The following is a 27704-nucleotide window of genomic DNA, read 5'->3' as shown; positions in this document are numbered from 1 at the left end:
TTAGAGCCTTATACCACATTAGTCCTTGCAGACTGAGGTGGTGATACTGGAACCGCATCTACTTTTGACTTAAGAGATATTGCACATGGTTTCTAAACTTCCTCATTTTTCTTGTGTGTGTAGAGGGAAAAACAGCAAAATGTACACCATATGGTGAGAAAGAAAATAATTTCTCTGATATGTAATGTGGAATATAAAAGCTTTATAATTTGGTGTTATTCTCCTCCAGGACCATAATTTATTTGATGTTTGAAAGTTATTCTGAAAATATTATTCTAACAAGTCTGGGGACTCCGTAAGAATACAATTAATTTAAGAGCTTAATTTGAGTTAGAGTTTTGATATAACAAGAAATATCTATATACTGTTTTTTCTTTTACTTGATGAAACTCTTTCTTCAAATTGTCCCTCAAAAGTTTTAGAAAAACAGTTTTGCTCTAAAGCAGACATCCTGAACACTACCATGCTAGTAATTAGCTAGTGTTTCCAAAATAATCCCGTTTGTATGCTAAAGTGTCTGCTTATATAGAACGTCAACTCATCTAAAGAGTAATACCATAATAAATAAACGCTGGCATCCAAATCGAAACAGCAAGAGGCTCCCAACAAATGTTTATGAAAACATTTGTTTTCTTATAGTCAGTTTCATTTTGAAATTTATGTCTCTGCTCATGCACAAGGATGGCGTCCTTGGGACTCCCTTACTCCCCCCACCCTTCCAAAACCAAACACAAATCTTAACCCTGGCCCCACACATGACATGACTCACCAGAAACAGGCACCTCAATGAGAAGCCAGGCCTTGCAGGTTTGTCATTCTGAGACCACCCTACTTGAGGAGGCCCTAAGATCACAGAGCCCACATCCCTTATGGCAACCCTGGTAATTAGAGACTAATAGTGGATTGAACGTGCAAAATTCACCTCAACTCACCACCGACAGACTAAACAATCCAAAGGCCGAGAGAAAGATTGTTGTGAGGAGGTGGCAGAATTGATTATAATACTACCAGGAAGCTTACAAAAGCATATCATAACTTTGACTAACATTATGGAGTAACAATGACTGGTCTGAAACTAATTGCCTTATATCTGAATGAAATCCTTTGACCTCATTATGAATCATTAGAACTGTGATATTTTATTAATTATATATGTTTGATTTTTTAAATTCTTAATATTGCCAACTTCAACAATCACCTAAATGTCTGCTATAATTTTTTTCTTTCATCCCAAGGAAGACATTGCTTTCGTACTTAAGGAGGGAGAAAAAACCCTACAGTGTACAGCTGTGTACTTCTCACTGTCAAAGGAAAAGTGTACTATTAAACAGAGGAGGACTGCTATCAGCATAGGTGAGTACATGTGATACAGCGGAGAGACCATTTAGAATTAATTATTCCTGTTTTTATTGTGCAGTAGTCATTGTCAGCATATAGTTTTCTCAGGAAAGATAGCATTTTGTGGTATGGAAAAGGGACCAGAATCTTCATTTTGTTAGTTCTCAGAAAAACATACAAACATACACAATTTACAACTTATAAATAATATTTTAAATATGGAATTAAATTAATGCCTATAGAAAAAATTTCAGATTATTAGGATTGATTCTTTTTAAAAATACTTAGAATTTAGGAATTTAAATTTGCAAATGGGCTCCTAAAGATAAGTTCACGTGGAATTTGAGATTTGCAGCACTGTGCTCAACAATAGTCCTATCTGTAAGGAAACTTGGGTTTTGTTATAGTTGTTTTTAAAGTTATAACTAATGTCTATTTGATAGTGTATAACTTTAGCAGCTTCTGAGAATTTGGGTAGTATTCATAAAATTAACAATGTACTATGATTCAAGATGATTTGAAAGTTGTGCGTGTGCGTTGAAGTTGTGGTGGGTAGGTGGGGAGGAACAGGGGCAGCATCAACATATTCTTAAAAGGATTAAAATACTCAGATCCTCTGTTTGCTGAGGAAAATAAAACACGTCTTCAGTTTTCACTGGTTTAGTCACGGCAGTCTGTGAGCTTTCAGATAGCTTTGAAATGAGGCTCAGATGTTCAACTGCCAAAATAACTTATCCTGATTACCTAACAGAAATCATACTAAGCAGACGTCATGCCTACCAGTGCTTTCCTAGTTTTCTTGAAAAAGAAGGAGGACTTACTGCTTCCCAGAAGAGACCCTGAGCTACTGTCCCACAAGTCAGGGTCCTCCTCTGGCTTTTAACCACGGTCATGACACTGATGACAACAAGGAGGACATGTAGGTGTGCTCACAATTAAGCTTTTAAAGGTCAGCCTGGGGAAGTCTCATCCTTGTAGACTGGGACTGAAGGTCCCTCCCAGCACAGCACTTAGTGTATGAAACGGACAGAAGTGTTCGTCTTTGCTGGTTGCTAATTGCATTTCTTCTATCACTAATTTGAATGCACTAAAATAAATTTTCCAAGAATAATAACCACCAGACTAAAAGGGATATAAAGAAATCTCACCTTTTGGGGTCTACAATTTTGTAGAGTTTTCCATTGTGAGTCTGGGTCATACTTTTACTACTTGATAAAATGTAAACTTCACCTGTCGAAGACAGAAATGCAGTAAGTTAATTCTCAGCTGTTACAAGGCCTTACTTCCTATTGCCTAGCAGATCTCCATCCTCAGGAAAATCACTAGCCTAAAACTGTAGGGTTTCACGAATCTACACTTTAACAATGCATGCCTCTTCCACTTCCCACTACAACTGCAGGCCAAGCACAGAAGCAAGCTGTCTCTCACCTGGAGCACAATTGCCTCCTAACCAGTCTCCCTGCTTCTAGCCTTGTTTTCCTGGGTTGATTTTCAAAATGCCAGGCACAATGATTCTTTTCAAGGAGTTGATCATATAAGTTGGCTTGTATTCCTTTGCTTCAAAACCCTTGAATGGTTTCTCATTTCTCTCAGAGCAAAAGGAAGTTCTGACAGTGGCCGGAGAGGTGGGTCCTTCTTCTCTGACCTCATCCGCTACATTTCTCCCCCTTGTTAATGCCTCAGCAGCTTCACTGGCCTCTTGGCTTTGAACACACGAGGTAGGCTCCTGTCCCACACTTTGTCCAGGCTCTGTCCCAGGCTCTGTCCCAGACTCCTATTCCAGATCACAGATCTCCACTAGGTTAACTCGTTCCCTCCTTCAGGTCTGTGCTCAACTGTCACCTTCCCTGACTGCACTATTAAAATTGCACCTTCCCTAACCACCCAGCAATCTCTATTCCCTTGCACTACTAGATTTTTCTTCAAAGCACAATTAACAACTGTCATGCTGTGTAATTCTTTTAAAAACCTTATTTATTTTTATTTTCCTCCTCTATTAGAATATAAATTCTGTGAGGGCAGTTTAGATTTTTGCCTCTTTATCTGCTGCTGTATCTCCAGCACCTAGAACAGAGTTTTGCAAATACTTTATCTAGTTTATCTCATTTAATCCTTCCAACAAACCATCCTAATTTTATAGTTTAAAAAAATAACAAAAGTTAAAACAGACCCTCAACACTTTTGGTTTCAAAAGGTGCAAAAACTTGCCTCATTTTCTTACATGCCTCTTAAGTTATTAGACAAGTAGTTTCATTAAAATGTAAATCAGCAGAAGTATATCTATTTTTAATTATGTGGTATACACAATGGTGTAGCTTTTGCAGAGTAAGGGTTGTGAATGTTTCACTTGTTGATTTTGCTCCCAACATAGCATTAAGTGTACACAGACATTTGGGATATTTTAACCAAAGGTGGTGACACTAATAGGATGATTGACAGTGAGTCATAGGTAGCAAGGTCTGAGGAAATCAAAATGGTTCAGTCATAACATCTAAAAATTCATCTCAAGCACAGCCACAAGCAATTTAACTGCAATTTATATATTGAAAATTAGGATTCGCCAATGAAATTTAAAATACGTTGCAGAGGATACATTGGTTCCTTTGCTTGAGTGGGGTAGGAGAATGTAAAGGGAAAGTTACGTGTAAAATGCCTCCAATGCTGGAGCAAGAATGGAGCAGACTGGACTGCTCTTATTTGAATCTACATTCCTGCGGCTCTGAATACGTGTTATTATTCCAGGAGGGTTGTCTGAGTCCCTTATTAATCAAAGTGAATGACAAGGAACTTTTCTGACAAATTCTCCATTTGATGTAGGAAAACAACATCTAGATTTTTAGAGAAAATATTCTGATTCAGACTGGAAACATTCTTTCTTTTAATGGCCTGGAAATTCATGTCAGCATATAAAAGCATAGTAGCCACGGTTCCTTTGGATATCATTCTTTAAAGGGAGTCATTATGAAAGCTACATTTATCCCTGTAATTAAAGAAGCATTTTCACTCTCTGATCACATTCCAAGGTCAAATTCTTGCTTGTTACATCATATGCATTTTGATAATATGCTGACAATTATATTGTATGTTATCCTGAAGATCATCAAAGAAAAGACAATTTCTATTCTTTTGGAAAGGAGAGCTACAAGGTCAGATTACCTGCACATACTTTATGGCCTTATGGGCAAAAAAGAAAATAGAAGGTAAGGTGGCATCCATATTCCAATAAAATCCCTTGACTCCAAGAGACATGGATAAGTGGAAAGATTTTCAGGGAGAGAATAAAAACAAATGTCTCAGAAGCACAATCAAAAATAACAGTGGACATTTAAAAGATTTTTCTTTCTTCAGGACTCAAAAATTCTCTTATTCCTGTCTCCCATTAGCTTACATTTTTCTCCTTTGTTACTTTTATATTTTCGGAGTGAAACTAAGATGTATTTACTCCCAGGAAAAAGACTCTAGAAGAGAAAACTTAACTGGACCATTAAACTTTACAGTAGGTCATCTTTGCTAAGATTAAATTTCCCAAAAGTGGAGGATGAGATTGTTATACTTCTTTCTTCAGGGTAGAGCAAAGCCTCATCAGCAAAGGAGCAAGAATGGAACTTAAAAAAAATAGTTTGTAGAATACCTAATTCATCTTCTCCAAATCCCAAGATGTGACCCGAAAAGTAGCCTCTACAAGAACCACTGTTGCCAAGACAGAGTGGTTTCTCTTGCCATTGCTTGGTCACTGGACTTTGCTGGAGAGTTAAGAAATTCCTAAAATGAAAACATACCATGAACCTACAGTGAAAACATGCTTTTCCTTAAAGACCACCATAAATTTTTTAAAATAAAATTCATAATAAATAATTGTTGTGTCATAGACCTGGCTTCTAAAGGGAAAAATAACATAACCCTTAATGGGTGTGAATAATGTGAAATTCCCGGATGGCAAGAAAGTACTTAAAGACAATACCTTGTTAGGAGGGGGGCACTAAAAGCACCTGATTATGAGAAAAGCCCCCCCTCCATCCACAGAATGACACTTCCTTTCCAGGACTAGATTCCATGCTCTGCTAATAATCGGAAAGAGGGACGGGGGAAGAGCATGGTGTCGGTATGCTTTTCTAGTTCTTTCTAGCAACCGAGCATATCAGCTCTGCAATATGTTTGAATGCCAGCAACTTGGGAAGCAAGAGTCTTAATTTCAGCATCAACACAGAATTTCTTATAATAATCCACAAGGTGACCTTTAAATTTTAGGTTAAACTTTTAATTTCATATTATTCCTAACTGTAGAAACAAATTAAGTAAATTGCCCAAAGAACTTTGGAAATTTGGAAAAATAAGAATTCTTAGCCCTCCAAGAGGAATTTTTAAGATATTTATACAACAGTGTGAAATAATAGTTTTTACATTACTCATTATCATGGCTAAGTTTATGTTAAAGATGAATGGAAAAGCCTAAATGATATGAAAAATCCATCCAAACACTTCTCTACCATTAAAAATTATTTTATGAGCTTAAAAGCATCTATTGGGAGTTCTTCAACTAAACTTATATCATATGTAGTGGAACTAAAAATATATCATAATCTTTATGTGTGTCCCATACCTGATCCCCAAAGGAAGACAACCATTTGAAAATTTTATGTCAATTTGGCCACTAATCAATGGATATTTCGTTTGGTATATCAAATTGTAAAATCAGAAAACCTACCCATTGCGGTCTCCAAACACATAGCTTCCATACAGTCTTTCAGACTGGCAGCCTCGGTAAACAAACCCGCCAACCAAAGGACCATTACTGAATGGCTTGAATTCTAAAAGTGATGGCTCACTTTCTAGAAAGAAACAAACAGAGCATTAGATCAAATGAAGTATTTTCATAATGTAAAAGTAATGTAGGCCAAACCACAATTATTACAGCAATTTATTTTAAACTGTGAGATGTTAAAATATTCGTATGATGCATGACATAGATCATTGCTATAATTAGTAAGAATAACTACTCTCTGCCTAAATAGTGTCAAAATTTAAAGGACCTCCATGTACAACTTAAGGCAATAAAAATCTCTGCAAATGCTTGCTCTTAGTATGATTGCCAAGACATATCAAGTTTTCAATGAATTAGTATCTGAATATTTTAAAGCATGGTTATTTATTTTAGAATCAAAATACTCAAAAATAATTTTTTTAATACTGATTTTTTTGTAAGAAATGCTTCTGTGTATATTTAGCAAATAAAACTATTCCCATTAAGTTATATAAAATGGTTTAAAGTTCACATTTTAATGAAAACAAAAGTATCAAACAACAGTTCTTTTTTTTTTAACTTTTAAAAAAAATTTACTGTAGTAACACATATACAAAACAGAATTTTCCATTTTAACCACTTACATGTATATGATTTGGTGATATTAACATACATAATATTGTACTGCCATCAAAATCATCCATTACCAAAACTTTTTCATCACCCCGAAAAGCAATTCTGTACCCATGAAGCAGTAACTCCCCATTGCCTCTCACCCCTTTTCCTGGCCCCTGGTAAACTGTAATCCATTCTCTGTCTCAAACTTGCTAATCCTAGGTATTTCATATGCAAGAGAAAATACAATATTTGTCCTTTTGTGTTTGGCTTCTTGCACTTGACATGATGTCATCGAGGGTCATCTGTGTCATAGCATGTATCAAGGCTTCATTCGTTTTAAGGCTGAATGATGTTCCATTGTATGGATATACTACTTCTTTTTGTTTATTCATTCATCTGCTGATAGGACACTTGGGTTGATTGATAAACTTCTTAATAAAAATATCACTGTTCAGAATTGCCTCATCCTTTCAGCACGCTTACTCTTTTTTTGTAGGCAGCTATCACTGTGGGCTCTGACATTTCACACAATTTTCCCCTCCATCAAATCCTGTCCTCATCCTCTGCTCTCTCCAGGCCCAATCTGAACCTATATATCCTACTCTGGGCCCTTCTGATATTGTGATCTCATTTTAGAAAATATGAGCTAATTTTTTTTTCTAAAAATTCCTTTCACTTCTTTCCCTTAAATCAAAATTGGTTTCCTTTTATAATACCACAGTTTTTTGAAATCTACTCCACTGTAGGCTTTTCCTTTGAATCTTCTGATCTCATAGTGAGGATGTGTGTGTGTGTGTGTGTGTGTGTGTAGGTTTCCATTCATTTGACCCTTTGCTTCTGTTTCTAAATTTGTTACAGCAGTAGTATCATACAGTAGCTTCATGACAGCCCCTCTGCTTCCTGAGCCTGCTCACATATAGCTCTGCAACCAAAGCTAAATGGTCCTGTTGCATGTCCCTCTGCTTCTGGTGTGAGCTGGGTGATTAAGTACTAGCATCCCTAGAAATTAAGTCCTGCTAGAATACCAGTTTAGAAAATTCTATTTCTGGAATCCTTGCTGCTTTAACAAGTAGACACATGCAGAAATAAGCCTGCTACTATCTTAGCACTTCTCAGACTTTTGACCTTCTGGAATTTCTCCTGTGCTACTAAGCCCCTCCTGCTCCCTTACTCAGAGCTGTCAGAGATATTGGAGAATGCCACAAAATGGTGTGAACAAAATCCACTAAACTTTCACGTGGCCCAGTCTGAGCTGCCAGACATTTTGTTTCCCACAATCATTGCCTGCTGTTGGCCCTTTCCTGTTTCAAATGCCTTCCTTTTTCCTCAGCAACCATTCTACTCAGTCTGAGCTGTGACTCAATCTCTAATTTTACTGGGAAGTTTGCAGTTTTGTGTGAGCTTCCTCAACTTACCTCTTCTTGCTAAATTATTAGAAAAAATTGTTTCTACTTTTCTCCCACTCTTTAGGCTCTCATTAACTAATTGCTGGGCCCACTGATATACTTAAGATATTTCTGAAAAAATATGTATGTTCCCTTAGTTTTGAGAATTCACTTTCCTTTACTTCCAGTAGGATTTGATACAATTAACAAGAACTTCTTGAAAACTCCTCTTCACTTGGCTTGCTGAGAAACACTATTTGTTAGAACAGTTCTTTAAAACCACATTTATCGTATATTTAAAAACATTGTCACTTAATCAAGTAATATCTTCATTTAAAATATTTGACTAGTTTTGTTTATAGAGTTGTATGGATAACAAAGCATAATTGAATGATTAAGGTCACAGACTCTGGTTTGAATCTGGCTCTGCCACTTTATGTTTTGTGACAGTTAACCTTTCGGTGCCTCAGTTTTCTCATCTGTACAATGTGGCAATAAGAGTGTCTGTTTTGATAATGAAATGAATAAAGTTTATAACATGCTTACTTTGGGGTCTGTTGTGCTGCAAGTACTGTGGACATGTTTGTTAAAAACATAAATGCAGGACTGTCACTACTAGCCAAATGTCAAGACACAAATGTAGTACCGTAATGAGTTTCAGATGAACCTTGATCTGATTGTAGAATTCAGTTTAACCTACAGATATAGCCAAAATTCCATTGAACTAGTGATTCATTACATTTTTATTTTTCTAAACCATATTTTTCTTTGGTTTGGCTTTTATAAGATGCATACACACAAATACCTGAAGAAAATAAAGTAAAATAACTGAATACCACATGAACTAACACAGCTGCTTCATTCCTGGAACTAAATAAATATCTGTATTGAATGAGTAAATAGAAGAAGCCATCAATTTAATAATCTTAATCAACTATGTTCCCTGAATCATAATAATATTTGATATATTACTTCCTTCAAAAGAAATACTAAAACATTGAAAAATACTAAGTTTTTTGGGTTCAGTATTATCCAAATTTATATTTTTATATATACTTCCAATGCTCTAGTAATCATGTTATTAAAATAATGTTTAAATATACCATATTCATGATGGGTAAACAACTATTACAAGTATGTTACTTTATCTCTAAAATAAGCCTTTTTAAAAAATTATAGTCTTATTTGAAACACATTATTTTTCCTAATCGCTGAGACTTGCATGTTAAGTATTGAGATATTACTTAAATTTAACATTTTTTTCTGTATAAAAGATTTTCAGAGAAGTTCTCCCTTACTATATTAAATAAATAGAAATTTTCTTCTTGAGTCTCAGATGAGCGAAGTACAACCTGCTCACTTCTGAAAGGCCGTTAAGTTTTTTGAACATGCGGGTAAGGTCATTAACCAACTGGATGCCCTACAGCTTGTAAGAGTCATCGGACCTTTAAAATGTGAGCAATTTACTCCATCATCACTGTTAGACTAAAATTTCTATGCTTTCCCCAATGCTCATTTTGCAGAAATCCTTTTTTCTTGAATTAATATCTTAAAATCCAAAGTAAAACAAAATCATCAAATTATGCTCTGCTTACCATAATCTTTCCCCTTTATTATATGTAAGATTCTGGCTGATGATCTGTTCTTTCCATTGGAGTCTGAACAAAGTATGGTTAAATTGATGTTTACATCTGTGGGATGCCGATCCACTGCGCATCTGCATAACAGAAGTGGGGGACAGACATTTATTCCTACTGAGGATATCTTCCAAACGCAGACTGAAGATTCCTGACTCAGGAATCCTCTGTGGGCTGCTGAAGAATTTTCAGGCTATTCACCTTGGATCCTCTAGTAACTGCTGACGCTTAATGATCTCTGGAAGATATTTCTTAATTTCTCCTGGTATCTCTCTCCATTATGAATATGATATAGACCTAAAACATTTGTTAGTTTGTTGTTAAGGATTAGCACATGTATTTATTGGTAAAGTACCATGAATAATCCTAATACTCACCAATTCACATATGAACCCCAAATATAATATTAGTTTTGTGTTTCTTACATGGATTATTGCATTCTAAAACTCAGGCTGCTCTTACAAAGGGAAGCATGTGTCCCAATTAAAGGAATAAACTAAAGCTGGTTACCACAACCATCATGGTCCTTTTATGTTGACTTTGTTTTTGTGCTCTCCACCCCTAATCTGAGGACCAGAATATCTCTGTAATTTAAGCCACTGACTGTAATCTCCATGAGGGCAAGCAACACATCCAACTTCTTTGCCACTGTATTGCTGTTACCTAGTTCAAAGCTGGAAAACTAATAGCGGCTCAAAATATCTGTGGAATGTCTAAGTCAACAAGGGCCTGGGCATGGGAGTTTGGGTTGGAGGAAGAATGAATTTTGAGTAATATAATTTTTGAAGTTCTCACAAATGTAGAAAACAGGCTTGCATAGGTTTTAGGTAGACTCACCTCAGCACTACTGACATTTTGGTCTGAAAATACTTTCCTTTGGGGGGACTGTCTTGTGCATTCTAGGATGTTTAGTAGCATCCTTGGCCTGTACCCACCAGATGCCAGCAGAACTATCCCTCCCAATGTGACAATAAAAAATGTCTCCAGATATTGCCAGAGGTCCCCCAGAGGAGAAAATCATCCCATTGAGAATCACTGTTTTACACCAACAGAATACCTTAGCTACGTATAAACCAAACCAAACCACTGAAACAATGAAAAAAAAATTTTTTTTTAAATTGAAAGTAGGTGCCAGGTCTCAAAAGACATGAGTTATATATAGCAATTATTTAAAAACAAACATACAAAAAATCCAGTGAAACAAAAATCCTTGGCTCCAAATTATCCCATTCATAATAGCAAAACTATAAGCCTGACTTGCCAAAGATGGGTTACTGGTTCTGTGGCAACACAGTCGCCACTGTCCTCTAATTCAGTGAGTCACAGAACACAAGGCCTGGCAGGCGTCATGACACAGACTTGCTGTGACTCAAAGTGGAATCAAAGCTACGATAGGATAAGAAATTTTTTTTCTGTATACCTTTCTTTTGAAGATGGACAAACCATGGCAAAAAGAGGTCTGACCTGTTTCCAACAAGAAACAGCAAATCTAGAAGACGCCAGGGCTCTCAGAGGTGGCGCTTCTGGCAGCTGGGAGCTCAGGTCCATTGAGAACCACTTGACCTCTCCGACCTCTAGATTCTTATGGGGGAAAAAGGGCCTGATCCCAGCTACCTCAGACGCATAAGATAACGCAAGCAAGATACTTAGTTCGGCACCCGGCACCAAGGTGCTTAATAAAAGTTAGCTTTATTGTTAGCCACTAATTATTTTCGTTTCCCTTCTGCTTTATTAAATCTTCCTGGGTTAAAATACTGTTGGAAGGACGAGGAATATAAACAACGGCTTCTCCTACAGCCCTCTGCCTCCAGAGGAGGTAAGGCTTCACAGCACGGGCCTCCTGCCACACGTTTGGTCTCTAAAGCGCCTCACCCCGTGTTTCTGCGCGGAGGGTTCAGAACCCCGGGGAGGGCTGCCCGAAAGCTCCGGTGGGATTGTGGTGACTCAGGCTGCTCGACTTCAAAGTGCTGCTTTGTGGTGGTATCTGTGAGTTCTGAGCTATATGAATGGAATGTGACAGTTTCCTCCACATCCTGAACCTACCTTAAGTATTCCCTGTCGCACAGATTTTAAGATCTGCTCAGATGCCAAAAAGGAAATGAACTGTAGACTTTGACTTTGATGGAGGGGAGATGAAGGGCATGAGGGATTACAAAAATAAAAAGTTTGAGAAATACTCACCTTGCACAAAGTGAACACTCAATAAACATTAAATAGCAATAATAACTTAGCTAATAAATAAATGAATGTGGCAAGATACTTCTTAGTATGAATTACAGACCACAGACAGGATGAAGCACTCACCACAGAATTTCTACATTATGCTTCATGGTATTTTTTAATGGCCCCCAAGTTTCTCACTCTACATATTTTTTAGCTTTCCTTTATTTATGGCTCATTATATGATAGCAAACAGAAAATATAAATTCCTTTAGTAGTCACAATATTGTTCAAGGAAAAACATTTTTAACATTTAGCCCAACTCCTTAGAAAATTGATTCTGCACCATCATATGTTACATGAAGCTATGATGATGAGCACTGTAATTTATCTAACACCTACCAAGTGTCAGACACTGTATTTCATGCTTAACATATAATTTTCTTTAATTATTATGGCAAGGTAGTTATAAATCACTCCCATTTAACATAAGAGGAAATTAAGATTTAGAGGGGTCTAAGGAAACAAACCAAATGGTTTGTTATCCCTCTAAATTTTTCAGATTAAATCTTAATCATTATACTATAAGCCCTACAGTGTTTAATAATAACCTGGACCAATTTTAAGGAGAATTTTTCTCCATGAATTTGTCCTTTTGGTTGTATAATTTGCCTTCCCAATCTGCTTCACACATATATTAAAAAGAGCTAAATATCACTTGGATAATGACCTGGTGTGATTTCAGACACACGGCCTTGGATGCCACTTTTCCAGTTCCTGAATCCCAGCTGGACTTGACAGCTAGAGAGGGGCCAGGTTAGTGTTCTCACCTGCCTGGGTCGTGGAGCCCATGGGCAAACACTTCGGGGGGCTGGTTGGTGCTATTGAAATGTGGGTTGCTCCTTGGGATGGAATAAGGCACGCTGCACATGTCTGTGTCCACATCCAGTCGTAGCACTGAACCTGTGAAGTCACTGAGAAATGGAGGACAACATAAGTGCTTCTTTGTTTTCTGTTGTGCAGTTCACCTACACTACATCTGGTGAGGTTGCTCTACAGATGAAAGAACAATTTCCTTACTTGAGACACAATTATTAAAGTTCTAAATTCCATATTGTGGGAAATGAAACCAAGGGCAGTTTGGTTCCAGAGAAATGGCAGCACCAAGACACAGTTCAATGGTGGCTGCAGACTGTAGTGTCACCAGTGTATTGCTTTGTGCATCTGTCCTCTTTATTTTCTGCCAATCCATGTATATTAAATGATTATCAAGCTTCTCCCAGGAAGCTTTGTTGGACTATGTTAGTTCATTACACAGACTGCTGAGACACAGTGTAAACACCTGCAGCTGAAGAGTGCCCGCTGCCCATAAGCCTGAGGTTCAGCTTCTCAGGGCTGTGTGTGAGCAGTGGGGTCTCTGTACCACAGAACTACAGAACACTAACTTATTGTACAGAGACTTGAAAAAATACATCAGCATATTACTGAATTCATCCTCATTTTATAAATGTTCACACTGAAAACAAAGTTAAACATTCAACCGAGGTGATATGATTCAAAGATGTTTTTTAACTCACTGGCTCAGACCCCTTTTCCTGGCACTGAAAACATCTTAACACCAAGAAGAGCCTATTTGTTGTCAGTGTTTTACCTTAACCCATCCATTTCTTCCATATCATCTAGTGTGATCATCCCATCACCAAGAATGATGTACAAAAATCCATCAGGGCCAAACAGCAGTTGTCCTCCTAGATGCTTTCTGTGGAGTTCTGCAACTTCTAGAAATACTCTGGCAGTTCTCGAATCAACTTGATGTGGATTTTTTCTATATTATGGAGAGGAAACAATACCACAACTGTCAAAGATGTCAGGTGAATCCACCAGAAAGTAAATAATTCACTAATAGGGAGGCAAACCAGCTGACACCTAAGTAAGGAAACCAATACTTGAAATGCAGCTAAGAAAATTCCTGAAAAAACTACGTCACTTTCTAAGTTTTGGAACTAGCAAGATAATTGGAGGTTGAAAGATAACTGAGGAAAAGTGCCAAAAGTCATCATTTTTCTCAATTTTCCCTTAAGATACATCTGGGGTTTTAAGCAAGACGGAGATTATGATTTAATTATTGTCACCTTATGGTTAATTATTTGTGGCTTGTAAACAAAAAATTTTACCAAGAGATGATGAGAAAACAAGATCAAAAATTATGCCTTGAAGTGTTCGAGTGATACCTGGATACCGTGTATTCCACAACCCTGAGAATGTGGTCATGAGGCCCGATAGCCCACCGTTCTTGGTTGGTGGTATAAGACACATACAGCTTTCCATTTTTCTTGTAATTGGGATGGAATGCAAGGCTTAGTAGTCCTCTTTCATCTCCTCCCTGCAGTCAAATGAAAAACACAAAGAATTGTGAAGTTAATTATGTTCTTTATTGTGTTTCAACTGGAACCCCAAAAGAGTCCCTTTCTTTCTTCTGGATAATCTTTGCCCAAACTCATTTCTTTTCTTCCTTGCCTCCTACTGCACAAAAAAGGATTATAAAACATTTCACTTTGTGGAACTCTTTAAGGGTTAGAATAAGACAATTGTCTTGTGTGGTTATATATGCACAAGACTCTTAACACCACTTTTGTCAAGTGATTTGTGTATGTAATCTTGGAAGCTAGGAAGACAAGTTTAAATGCTGTGAAGAATTCCTTCCCGGGTTACTAGGTTGCTTGTAGTTCATAGAAGACAAATAAAAAGGTTCATAATCAGCAGTTACTTCTAATCCAAGTATCCAAAACCTAAAACGCAGTGTGGGCTGCCAACTCCCACTGTCTTGGCAATATGTTTAGAAAACAGTTAAATTGCTTGTGTAATATGTAAACCTTTGTCTTGCCCCGGAGGCATCTACATAAGTTGTCACAGCGATGGTGGCCCGTTCTTCATAGCTAGGTAATAAGCAGTCTTGGCCTATCTACATAGCAATGAGGTATTTTTTACATGTATCCCTTCTCTACATAGGGTGCTTTTTTTTTTCAATAGCAGGATGGAGAAGTTGGAGGAGAGCTAAAAGCTAGGGCTGGGGAAGGGGTTGGGAAATACTAGAGAGGAAAGGGGACACTAGGAAATAAATGAAAAATCCCAAACAACTTTCCTTTGTTATTATATGAATGTCAAGGACTGTATACATTAGGCATGCCAAATGCTGTAACAATTAAAACATCATCATGCTCTTAAATAGAAAGGCATTTTATCTTTATTTTCTGCTAATTCAGCTTGCAGTTTCAAGAAATTCAATATGGTTTTAGCATTTGTTTTATCCCCCAAGTAGTCTAGGAATTTCTATAATGAAACCAAAGTATCTAAAATCTTGATCAGAGACTTAAAGTTCATGTACTAGTAAACCAGTGAATACGTTCTGCATAGTCTAATAAGTTATCCACGATGGTGAAAAAAGTATGATGTAGAAATTAAACATTGCGACTACTGCTAGTTCATCACTTTATAAACATTATTTTACTAAACATCACAGCATCCCCTACAGAAAAAAGCTATGAAAAAGAGACGTTACTCCTGAAATGTTAGAGAGGAAGGAAAAAAAAAAATCTCTAATAGAGCAACTTCTCCACAAGATCAAACTCAATAGTGGAAGCATTCTCTTGCTGTTCCCAGAACAGCATGTGTCATTAGCAAAGCAAACAACTGCTGTTGTTGGTAATCTATATATCCTATGGTTAGGGAATTTAAAATTTTAGGCAAAAAGAGTTTACTTTTAATCAACATTGATTTGTTCCCTGGATTAGAGAAAACTATGTTCAGATATATACCATCAAAAGTGGAAACATTCAAACTTTAAGAAAGTATAAATAATAGATACCAATATCCTAGAACTACCACATCACTATTCAAATGTCAAAAAAGTTAACCTCTTCTTTTGCATATCACAATAAGCTTAACATTAATTTTAAGCAAAACAGCAATCTCATAGACTAATGACTATGGTTTATAAATGAGCCTCTTCTTTGGATTATCTTGTTATGAGGATTTTAATATTGAATTCTTTTCATTTTTCTTCTTTAATCTTCATTATAAATATCTCCTGGCTTTCTCTGAGACGTGAGAAGCTGGGATGTGTAACTAAGATTTAGTTGTAGAGAAGCCACTGTATATTTAAACTTCCTTGATGAACTGTATAAGGAGGCCGGGTGGTGGGATTTAGTCGGTGATTAATTCCTCTACTGAATATATTTCCCTCTAAAGCTGTGAGTGCAGGTTAAGTACCGCATGCCTGCTTTACCGATGTTTGTGTTCCACAATAAGCAGCTTTTGTTGAAAGTAGTTCCTTTGTAGTTTTTAATCAAATCATCTGAAATACAATTTGAGTTGGATAACAACATGGCTTAAAACTGTGCCGGAGGCTTTTCAGGAATTAGGAAAGTAGAATTAATGCACTGTGGAAAGACAGATGGGAAAAGAGATTTAAATGAATCCACAAGTGATAGATGACAGTTGTTCACTTTAGAGATTCACCTATCACATGAATGAATTTGGGGCATTGTTGACATTTACTAATATGCCATATATAGAAACAGAATGTGACATTTGAATAACAAGGAAATAAATTTTTAAAAGCAATTAAAAATGTCAGTAATTCTGGACTTTTCAGGTTACAGGATTTATATTTGAATAATCATTACATATAATCTTAAATATCATCTTTTTTGCCTTCATAGTATAATTTTATTAGTATACTTTTTTTTTGCATTTGATCATATTTCTGCCCATTGCATGTAACTCCAATCTTACCCTTTTGTATTATATATAGCAAGTCTAATCATTCTTCTAAACAATATTTGATGATTTGAAGATTGTTAAGATCCTAATGAACTCATTTTCCTGTTTAGTTGACTTCCAGGTGCGAGGTAGTGGTGTGGTTGGCTTAGAAACATGACTAATTATGCTTAAGCCATTTCAGAGAATACTCACATGCACAACTAACTATACTGATTAAAAAATCTGATATATTTTGGAAGCATCCTGGAGTATCTATTAAAACCAGCTTTTAAAAATAGAGCATAACATGACTTTATTGTGTTCAGAGATTAGGAAGAAGGGATATACTCCTGCTATATCAGATGAAAGTATTAACAGACTCACATTTAGCTTTAATTAGACTTCAGAGATACATAGTTTATTTAAAGTATGTTAGTAACAAATCATTATCTCATTCTTAAATGCAAGCCTACCATTTTTCAAGGTGTATATGGAGACATACATTCATTGAGCATTGAAGGGCCAATTTTGGAGGTAGGTCAGAGATGACACCCCTAAAAACACCAGCAGACATTTAAGGCCCCCAGGACCTAGAAGGGAGCTTTAACTCCAGTCTTCACCAGGACATCATCCCAGCCTGAGCACCTGACCACCCCTGCCTGGAGCCTGGACTGGACATCAGACCAGTTCTCCCAGGCTCCTGTTCTGCCTTTCGATTAATTCCATTCCCTTTACTGCAGCTCTGACTGTGTATGTTCACAGCTCGTTCTGTTGGTCCAGGTTCCAATCCCAATGGCTCCCTTTACTCTGTTTCAAACTCTGAATAACCCAACTTTAGGGGTTCAGCAGAAACAATCAACAAAACCTCAGTACCAATGTTGATTCTTCTTCTCAGTCCTTCCCCTGCTTTCTCAGCATGTGGCTTTTTGGCTCAGAGTATATGGAACTAAAATCGTGCATTCCTTCCAGAAATCTCAAATTATTGAACTGTTTCTGGTGAGCATCTTGGGAGAAGGATAAAACACATTAATCGAATGGCAAATGGGAGACCCGAGGTCCAGGGAACTACATCTTTCAAAGAGACACTGACTCTAACATGGTACTTTCAAAAACTGTTAACAAATGTCTGAAATGTTCATCCTCATCCATACAAAAAACTGATTTGTCCAGAGATTCATCTTAGGCTTTCCACTTCATTAATAACACTGAACACTGTGTGTGTATGATGTGCTCTAAGAGTATATAGCAGTGCTAGGAGCAAACTGGAAAACAAAGGGTAACAAGTAAATTACAAACAACACATTAGCATTTCTCTGTTTCGTTGATGCTGTTTTTTTTTTTTTTTAAACTCACTGTCTTAAGCCTCACCCAAGCTAGTAGGTAGCAGGCTATGGTGAGCCCTCCCTTCCCCTTTGCTCAGCCCTCCCAATATTACATCACCTCTGGACAGCCCAACACCAAGCACAAATGAATGCACAAAAAGGGGTAGTTGAATGACTTGGAAAGAATGTCCCTGTACACTTTAGAACGTTAAGATTGCCCCCATGTTTTAGAGTAAATCATAAAGTCCTCCACAGGCACTTTAATAAGTAGTTAATTTTCTGCTCAATCAACTTATCACTCAGCTTTTAGGAGGAATTTCACAGGGTCAACAGAAAAGAGGCAAAATCTCCAAACCAACAGTATCAGTAAGTTTTCTCTAAGTACAAGATCAGATCTAGCTGGGGCTACCTTAGATAGTCCTATATAGTTTTGTATTTAAATTCTTCCCTGTGAAAAGATCACAGTTCTAACCAATTGACTAAGAATATTCCTATTCTTAGAATAATAGTATCTACTTGAAAAAGAAAGACAAACATAAAATGATTATAACAGAAAGTACTTTTCCTTTTTGAAGAGAAATTGTGGGGCATGGTCTTTCATTGTAACCTGATTTTAAAGAAAACATTCCTTACATACTTTCAATGTGTTTAAAGTTATTTTCTTCTGATTTCTGGTTTCTTTAAAATTTGCCTTCACCTGTTTCAGGGAATGTCAATGTGTATATTTAAGGAACTAGGACTGAGAAGCACAGAACTAGAAGCACCATTACTCATTTTTGTAAAGTGTTACTTCGTGGCCAGAGGAAAGGGACTGGTCACAAGTGCTGGAGTCCATAAAATGGCCCTGTGGTATTGAGAAAACAATGAAATGTAAATTAAAGTAAATAACGCAATGCTATGATTAAGATATTACTTGTTACTGCCTTGCCTCCAAAAATTTTTGTTCAATATTCACCCAATAAATATTTATTTAACACCTACTATGTGCTAGACATTGTGCTTGGCTGGGGATAAGATAATAATAACCAATCCCTGTTTTCAAGGAGTTTATGTATGTAAGCAGATAACAAAGTACAATTTTCAGTTGTCTGATTCCTATCCTACTTCTGCATGATGCTGCCTTCTTGGGGCCTCCATGCTAACTATCAGAATGCAAAGAAGCATTAAAGAGAGTAAATACATCTTTTGGATAACTTTTGACTCAAAGGCTAATTAGAATATTAGCACAAGAGATTTCTCCATTCTAAAACTTGGTAAGGAAAAGAAAAAAGCTTAGTCATATGAGAGCTAAAATATATGAAAGGTTAGGCAGAGCCTCTGCAAACATTAAGACCATCCTCTAATTTATTTTCTGTACATGACACAGGAGCACAGATATGAAAGAGAACTCTAGTACAAAAAACTCTTGGTGTCTTAATACTGAAGGAGATTCTAAGAATTAACAGAAGAGCAGAGTGGTGCTCCAAATTTCCAATTCTCTATAAAATACATACTTTAATTATAAGGCAAGTCTTCATATTTCCTAGATGGTCATTTGCACATCTACATCTTGTTGGTATATCATCAGGAAAAAAAACAAGAGGACATCGAGGCTAAAGTGGGCTCCTCCTTGGGTAAATCTGCTAAATCTTAGACTAGAATCTTTTACTGTTCAGAAATGAGAAATAGGTTTATTTAAGAGATCGTTCAAATAGCACCGGATTATACTGCTTTTTTTTTTTTCCCCTGCTATAACAAAGTACCACAATTTTAGTGGCTTGAAACAATGCAAATTTCTTATCTTATAGTCTGTACATTAAAAGTCCAACATGGGTTTCACTGAGCTAAAAATCAAGGTGTCTGCAGGGCTGAGTTTCCCTCTGGAGGCTCTAGGGGAGAATCTGTTTCCTTGCCTTTTTCTGCCTCTGTAAGTCTGTGTATTCCTAGACTGACGGCATCCTTCCTCCATCTTTAAAGCCGGTAACTGTGGTTTGAGCCCCTCTCCCATCGCACCATTCTGACCTCCTCTGCTTCCCTCTTCCATTCTGAAGGACCCTGTGGTTACGTTGAGCCCACCCAGATAGTCAAGGATAATCTCCTTATAGGCTATTTAGCTGTCTTCACTCCATCTATGACCTGAATTCCCCTATGCCACGTAAGGTAATATTCACAGATTCAGATGAGGACATCTTGGGGGGAAGAGACATTATTCTGCCTGCCACATGGGTATTTTAATCTGTTCTTTAAAAAGGATCCTAGGCATTTATGACTTGAGCCTTCTTGGTCATGCCCTGAAAGGAGAGACTAGTCAAGTGCATCCATAAGAAGTTCATAAGAAGTTCATGAGGAAAGCTCTGTCACAGCAAGCATTTTCTCTTAGCTGCAAGGACTGAATGAGAACAATCAGCACTTTTCAGAATGAAGTAAAAGTAACATTCAGAATTGAGAAAGAGGAAACCATTTGATAAAATGTGGACACATGACACTTTCACCCATGAGCTCTGACAGGAGCAAAGCTCCTATGTTAGTCACATGGGTGTTCAAGATGCAGAGAAGGTGAAATTAAATGTGGACGAACTGCTTTTACTAACTGGAGCAGGATCTCTGCATTTAAAGCCACTAAACTTGAATTATTTTGATTTATTCAGTGATTTTGAAACACACTGCAGATTACTGATTTCTTCCCAACTCCTGGGAATGACGAGAAGCATTGCTTTTCATGAATTCCAAAAGCCTAATTTGGTCTCAGAAGAGCAGACCATCCCCTGAGGATCCTGAGTTAGTTTATGAGGGGCTGTGGGTTTTGGTTCTTTAGCCCGTCCTCCTTTCTAGGGAGAAAGAGATCATGAGGAACTCTACTGAAGAAGCGGAAGTCAAAGATACCTGGAACAAGTTGACAGCCTTCCTTTCATAAAAACTTATTTTAGAACATAACATATTTTTCTAAGCTTATGTTTGGAAAAGACTTAAAATACCTTGAGTGATATTACTCACTCTTCTAGCTTTCCTTACCTTCAATGTTCTCTGAAGATGATACCAGCACAATGTACTGGAACCTGTCTCTTTTAATATGAATTCTTCCCTTTTCTTTAAAATTCCCTCTACTTCTCCAGACTTGGCTTTTCTGTTGGATAAATCTTTTAGTTATTTGAATTGTTCTCTTGGCTTCTCATAACTGAATGCTGAGGCTCAGCTTATATGTTCAAGGCTTCACTTTTATTCAATAGTGAACACTGTTATCCACTGTTCCAGTTCTCCTCAGGAAAGTATATGTGATTTTCAAATGCTGACACCTCCATCTCACTTCCCTAACAAAGAAAGTGGCCCTTCTTCAAATGAAGTTGGAGAACTGTGAGAAATACCCAGGAATTCAGAGTTTAAGAGGTGTATTATGAGGTATACAGTTTCTGGGATGTAACAGTTGGTCCATATCAAATCTATGGATTGCATATTTTATCTTCTGAAAGTAGCAAATGTAAAGGCAGAATAGAAAAGTACAAATGGTAGAAAAAAAGATATTCTGGATAGAGGCCAGCTACCTGCAAGTCACACTAGCTTTCCCTAACAATTCTCTTCTCCACTCTCTTCAAACATAAATAAAATAAATCAGTTACACTAGGTTTAAGTTAAGGCCTGCTTAGAGGGAAGATATTAGAAGTGTTTATTTTCTAAAATTTCCAGCTTTCCATCTCCTTCTTATTTCATTTACTAACATCCTCATTCCTATGGGGGAAATGTATATAATACATACTCAGTTATTCATTTAAAAAACTATTATTATCACAATATCTTATGTACGTATGTAAGTCCTTGGTTTTATATAAACTTTACATTTGTCAAATGTAATTATGTTTAGTATATTCATATTTCTATTTTCTCCCTAGGCTTCTAACTTTTTAGAACTGCTGTATTTGATACATTATGGTATATTGGATAGCAGATTGACTTGCTACCTTTCATTGTGCCCAGGCAGCAGTTACTGCTATAGAATGATTAACAAAGGCTGCCCCAGGTATCTGTTATAATATTAGGGAATGGCTTGAACATTGGGGACTATCTGGCTCAATATGTGTCAAATGTTAATAATATTTTTGGACTGCAGTTCAGTTTGCCAAAACATCTGCTCTAAAAGACAAAACAGTTCAATAAAATTAAACTGTGTGAAACATCTATTTGAAATAATAAATGAACCAAATAATAAAACTACAAAAAGTATAAACCCTTCTCAGAAAAAGTTCCTCACAGTAAACAGCGTTTTGAAGAAGAAAATTTTATAGAAATGTTGACAATACTTAGAGAAAACAAAGCTTCTTATTCTGTGTGTTTAGGCTAAATGAAAATAAATTAATGACAGTTTACCAAATCCTATAAAGATATTCATGCGGACTACAAATCAATAAAAATGGCAATAAAAAAAGCTTTGTAACTTCACTAAACTCCTGAATTACAAGCTGAAAGGTTTAATATTTGTTGCTATTGTCTCTCCCACCTATTCCTAAGGTAAAACTTATATATCAGGTTTGAAATTTACACAACTCTGGACTGGAATGTAAAAGAGTAAAATATTGGGCAGCTACACTGTTAGACAGACCAAAATGTCATATATGTAAATTAGGAGCTAGAAAAATTCTCCAGCAGACCATAAATTCTTGAGCAGGGACCTCATCTTGGACCCTTTGGTGTCTTGCCTGGTTCTCCACCTACAAGGGAAAGCCTTGTCATAAAAGGTAATGTGTTGAGCTTTACTAGTGCCAGAGACCATGCTAAGTAATTTGCAAGCATTACTTTATAACAGATAACAACTCTAGAGACTAATGCTATTTTATTATCTTTATTTTTTGAATTTGGAAATGGAGGCACAGAAGGTTTGAACAGCCTGTCCAAATTGCACAGCTAGAAGTGGCAAGCAGGGATTGTCTGTGACTGGAAGGCAAATAATGTGTTCTGTTATGTTGCACTCCCCACCAAATATGTCCTAAATGAAGAAATGGACAATTGAAGAAAAGTCTGTATTCCCTTAGCAGTATCCATTGTTCGCGCACCCGGGCGGTTTTAAAACCATCTTACTTAGGTTTCTGGACTTCTGCAGGGGAATAAAATGAAGTTTAGATCTCAGTCATTTTAACCCAAAGATTAATTTAGGTTTTAAGGCAATGTGTGTGTGCTGGGAAACCAAGTATGGGATTTGAAGGGAAGCCCTGATTGCAGGTAGTGTTTGCCAGTTTCCATGGTGTAAATACTCTCACCGGGGCCAACTGCAAACTACCAAATTGATGTCACCAATTGTGGTGATGTGAAAAGATGTGCACAATCAGCCAAAAACACCATTGCAGGGTATTTCTAGTCTTCATATTTCTTTTATTCTCTCTTTCCATTATTATTGAGCTCTTTCCTTTCCCTGCCCCCATTTTAAAATTTTTATCATGCCTGTTCCTTTCAATGTGAGGCACCCAGATTTTTTTGTGAATTAAGCAGAAGTTCAAAATAATAAATCATGAAGGAAGAGATAGTTCCTCCTGGATTTTTAGATATAGCATACATTAAAAACTAGTATACCACAAAACAAACAGAGCAAAACACTCAAAGATCCTTTCATGGAGTTTTTTGCGTTATTTAATGGGGAAGAGGGACAAATTAAAACTCCCTGGTAAATATCTTAGCTCCATCTCATAAGGTTGCTCAGATAATCAAAGAAGACAATGGATGTAAAATCACTTTATAAACTCCAAAAGGTTAATTTGAATTGAACATACAGATATTACAGAGGACAGAAAGTGAGGAGTCATCCTCAAATTCAATTGCCCAATAAAATCGTAAGATTTTGAGGAAGGGAATGTGATATTGAAGTCAAGAATGTGAATTCCCACATTTTAACCAGATGAGGAATGCATTCAAATTCTGTAGAGGAAGTACTATCATGCTGTCTATCATCCAAAGAACTTTAGGACTTCAGAAAATTGCAGGCATGGAAAGGCACATTTCTACTTATATTTAGCACCAGGCTCACCACATAGTTTTGATAAAGATCTGTCTATATCTTGTCAGGAGATTTATATGCTATGTGTTAGCAGTGGTTTACTGAAGAATGATCTGTCAGGGTTTGAGGTAATCAGAATCTTTATTCTAGAGTTGAAGCATATTACTATATACAAACATACTATATATATGTACATATATACCGTGTGTATCTGTGTGTGTGCAGTAGTGGTAGTAGTAGTAGCAGTAGTGCTTCTATACTCTAAAGGTAAACATATTTAAATTATTTATTCAGTAAACAAAGAAAAGAGGTGGGAGAGAGAAATTGGCTCCAACATTTGTGCATTCCCTCATGATGCTGATGGCAAATCACAATGATATTTCTTTTGCCAAAACGAACCCTATGTAAAAATGCACTTTGGGTGGGATTCCAAGATTTATGAGAAAAAAGTACTTTATTTGATAGTGGCAAACAGTGGTGAAAATTACGTCAGAGCAATGTGGATTAATGTGACATACATTTATGTAAATAAAAAATGATACTGAATTTAGATTCAGATATGGTTATTCAATTGTACATTAAGGAGAAATATACGATTATTCAAGGAATACATGAGAGCATACACATCCAGATATATATATCTCTCTCCAAAGATTAGAAAATGCTACAAAATCAAAGAAATTATTCATTTATGTTTGGAAAGTGTCAATTCTTCCTTCTTACACTCTCTAGATTTCTTTCTTAGGATCTTTCTTAAAATATAAATATTTTTTTAAATTATTAAATTGACAAATATTGGATGAACCTTGTTTGAAAAACAAATAATTCCTTTGCAACAAGGAAGACAATTTAGAAACACATTAACTCTTTCAGTCTCCCCAAAATTTATTTTCCCTAATGGGTAAGAAAAAGTAAGCATCCTTCTATCGTCTTACAACTTAGAAATATTTTTCTTAGAATGACTTGGTCTATAACAAAGAAAAAAAAATTTTAATACTTTATTAATAAAGATCTTATAAACATGACTATTAACTTTCATAAGAATAAAAGCAAAATTTTTACAGAATTTTTATGAAATTAGATTTTTACATTGAAAGATAATGAAATAAAATGGGCTTGGATTATTTTATTTATTATCTTTAAAGCTAAAATCTCTGAGGCATAAAGTCTGACCTTTTTGTTTTAAACATAAAAGCCAGGAATATGAAGCCATGTTTCCTTAATTTCATCTGGTTTATGCATTTGTAGTCTGAAAAAACAACTTCTTTTCTACTGAGAGAAAACGGGAGATTCAGGGTCCTTTCAGTGAAAGAAAAATCACAATATTAAAGGGAAATGTTTAATTGTAGCAAAGAGTACAAAATTGTTTTCAATAAACTTGACCTCTTGCTTTTATAAAGTTAGTTTTTTTATGATGTGTGGCTAATATGGTGGTCATGCAACTAAAAGCATTATCTTCACATCATTATAAAGAAATAAAACACTTCTACACTTGAGTTTTCCAGTCATAATTCACTACTCTTTGACATTATATATTTCCTATTGTTACTCTAAATAAGAACTCAAATTGACTTATATGAAAGCAAATATTAAACAATTAAGTAACATTATTGCTTTGAAAAGAAACCTTGAAACCCCCCCAACATTTTAGACCACCAAGGAACACTAATAAATTTAAGGAAATACAAGGTTTCCTGCATGTGACTTCTCTTGAAAAGTTATGCAATAGACTGCTGGCACTTCAAGGTCATATAAAAATTATGGGACTCTAAAAAATTATTTTCTGAGTAGAGTTTGTACGTACATGATTTATGTCAACTAAACCTGCAGTTTATCAAAGTAGCAAAATCAAATTCTTTGAATCCTTGATATTTTAAGCTATGTTCTACAAAATGATCAAATACAGAATTTTAAAAACACAGCAACAATAAAAGCCTAAAAAAAGATCAACCTAACATTGATTTTTGCATTAAATATCAGTCTTAGCCAAGATATTATTAGTTATAAATAAACATTTAGGAAAAAAAAAATTTGCTATGTCTCAGACATCCAAATTAAGCAACTTTTTTTGGGTACATGATATTCATATTTATATGACGTCTTAATAAAACAATATGTTTTTCTGAATAAGTATGTCTTTAATATTAAATTATGCAATGAATTAAAATGAAAATTTTGCAACTTAATGTTTTCTATTATCAGGAAAGTCTGAAGCTATTCCATTAAGCTGGGATATGTACGGGAAATACATATTATAGAGATCTGGAAAATCTGGATGAAGTCCAGATAAAGGATAGGAAAGCAATTATAAAAGCAGAATAGGATTTATGAAGAAAGACTAAAGGGCTTTGATTTCTTAAGTTCAAAAAAAAAAAAAAAAATCTAAGGAGTACACATAACTTCATTAAGTTCAGGAGGATTTATTTAAGGAAGACAGTATCCGGCTGTTCACTGTTTCCATGGAAGTTTCTCCAATAGGACAGTTTTCAATGGAAAGGAAGCTTTGCTCTCTGAATTCCCAATATACTGGAAAATTTACTTTAAATATCTAAGGAAAATAAAATTTTGTATTAAAAAGCAGAATTTGGGGAAATTCTGATATTTAAATTGATTCAAATTTTGTTCTCAGGTAACTCAGAGAGAAGTCAAACAATGAAAAACAGACCAGAATTTTTTTTAATATGATCAAAATTTACCATGTGTAGCAATTTGGACAAAGCTGACAGCAAATTAATGTTTCCCATTCTAATTCAGACAATCACCATGTTGAGACAAGTTTTTAGTTCTAAATCACAGGGCAAATGAAGTGTTTTTAAAGGTTCTACTTTCCTGACTGCCAACACCCACTCTCTTCAACACCGATAACGTCATTAACATTTATTCTGGCTAACTGCACAGCTCTAGCTCTCAGATTCCAGCCCTCAACTCAATTGTCCGGGAACTGAAAACCAGTTGCTTCCATGTCATTATGCACAAATTCCTATTCATTCATAGTATAGTATTTAAGAATAAGGACGTAGGGAATTAGACAGCCTGGGTTTGAAAACTGGATCCTCCACTTACTGGTTGTTTGACTTCAGGAAAGTTACTTAACCTCTCTGTGCCTCAGTTTCATCAGCTGTAAAATAGGTGCATTTCCTTTCTCATAAGGTGTTGTGAGATAGAAGTGAGATGGAAAGAGCATAGAATGAGGGCTGACACACTGTTGGTGCTCAGTAAAATTTAGCTATCCTTACTAGATGCCATGGCCTGGGCTATTATATTCCAGCTGGGGAAAGAGACCTTAAACAAGTAAACCTACAAATAAATACATGCTTAAATTTTAGAAAGGGTCAGAAAAGAATCAGGGGGAATCTAATTTAGACTAGAGCATCAGGGAAGGCCTCTCGGCAGATGTGACATTCAAGCTGAGACTTCAAAGATGAGAAGGGGCCAGAGTGGAGAGAAGTGAGAAGGGAAAAAAAGAACAGCACCTCCCAGAGAGACACTTTATGGATATCAAGTATGAGTCTTTGGGAAAATAGACATGTAAGGGAATCATACAAAAACATATAAACTTTCCCACTCTTGCTCTATGATTGTGGAGAATTTTAGCTTTTTAGCTATCTGAGGGATACTCTATCTGAGGGATCCTATAGTGGAAAGAATGTGGGTTCTGTAATATGAGTGCTGGATTTGAATCCTTGCTTTGTGACTTACAGATTATTTGACTTGGGGGAAGTAATTTAACATCCTTGAGCTCTGTTTTTTTTCCTATTGTAAAACTTACAATAATAACTTCTACTT

General features: G+C 36.1%; 1 protein-coding gene across 8 annotated transcripts in view; it reads right to left on the bottom strand.

Moving 5' to 3' along the window:
* The window catches only part of LOC119529895 (hedgehog interacting protein), a 90953-nt gene that overhangs the window by 20344 nt on the left and 42905 nt on the right, over nt 1-27704 (bottom strand). For all 8 annotated transcript variants that reach the window (XR_005215969.1, XR_005215968.1, XM_037830733.1 and 5 more), the window contains exons 5-11: nt 14111-14262; nt 13531-13704; nt 12710-12853; nt 9678-9799; nt 6044-6167; nt 4970-5100; nt 2487-2568 (exon numbers count right to left, since the gene is read on the bottom strand). Coding sequence is in view for 6 of the 8 variants with exons in the window: in XM_037830733.1 (XP_037686661.1) it covers nt 2487-2568; nt 4970-5100; nt 6044-6167; nt 9678-9799; nt 12710-12853; nt 13531-13704; nt 14111-14262 (929 nt within the window). In the remaining 2 variants the exon portion in view is untranslated. The remainder of the gene's footprint in view (nt 1-2486; nt 2569-4969; nt 5101-6043; nt 6168-9677; nt 9800-12709; nt 12854-13530; nt 13705-14110; nt 14263-27704) is intronic.

This window comes from Choloepus didactylus, chromosome 3 (assembly GCF_015220235.1).
Source record: "Choloepus didactylus isolate mChoDid1 chromosome 3, mChoDid1.pri, whole genome shotgun sequence".
NCBI lineage: Eukaryota > Metazoa > Chordata > Mammalia > Pilosa > Megalonychidae > Choloepus > Choloepus didactylus.
The sequence above is the reverse complement of the archived record's forward strand: the minus strand, read 5'-3'. Positions and strand labels throughout refer to the sequence as shown.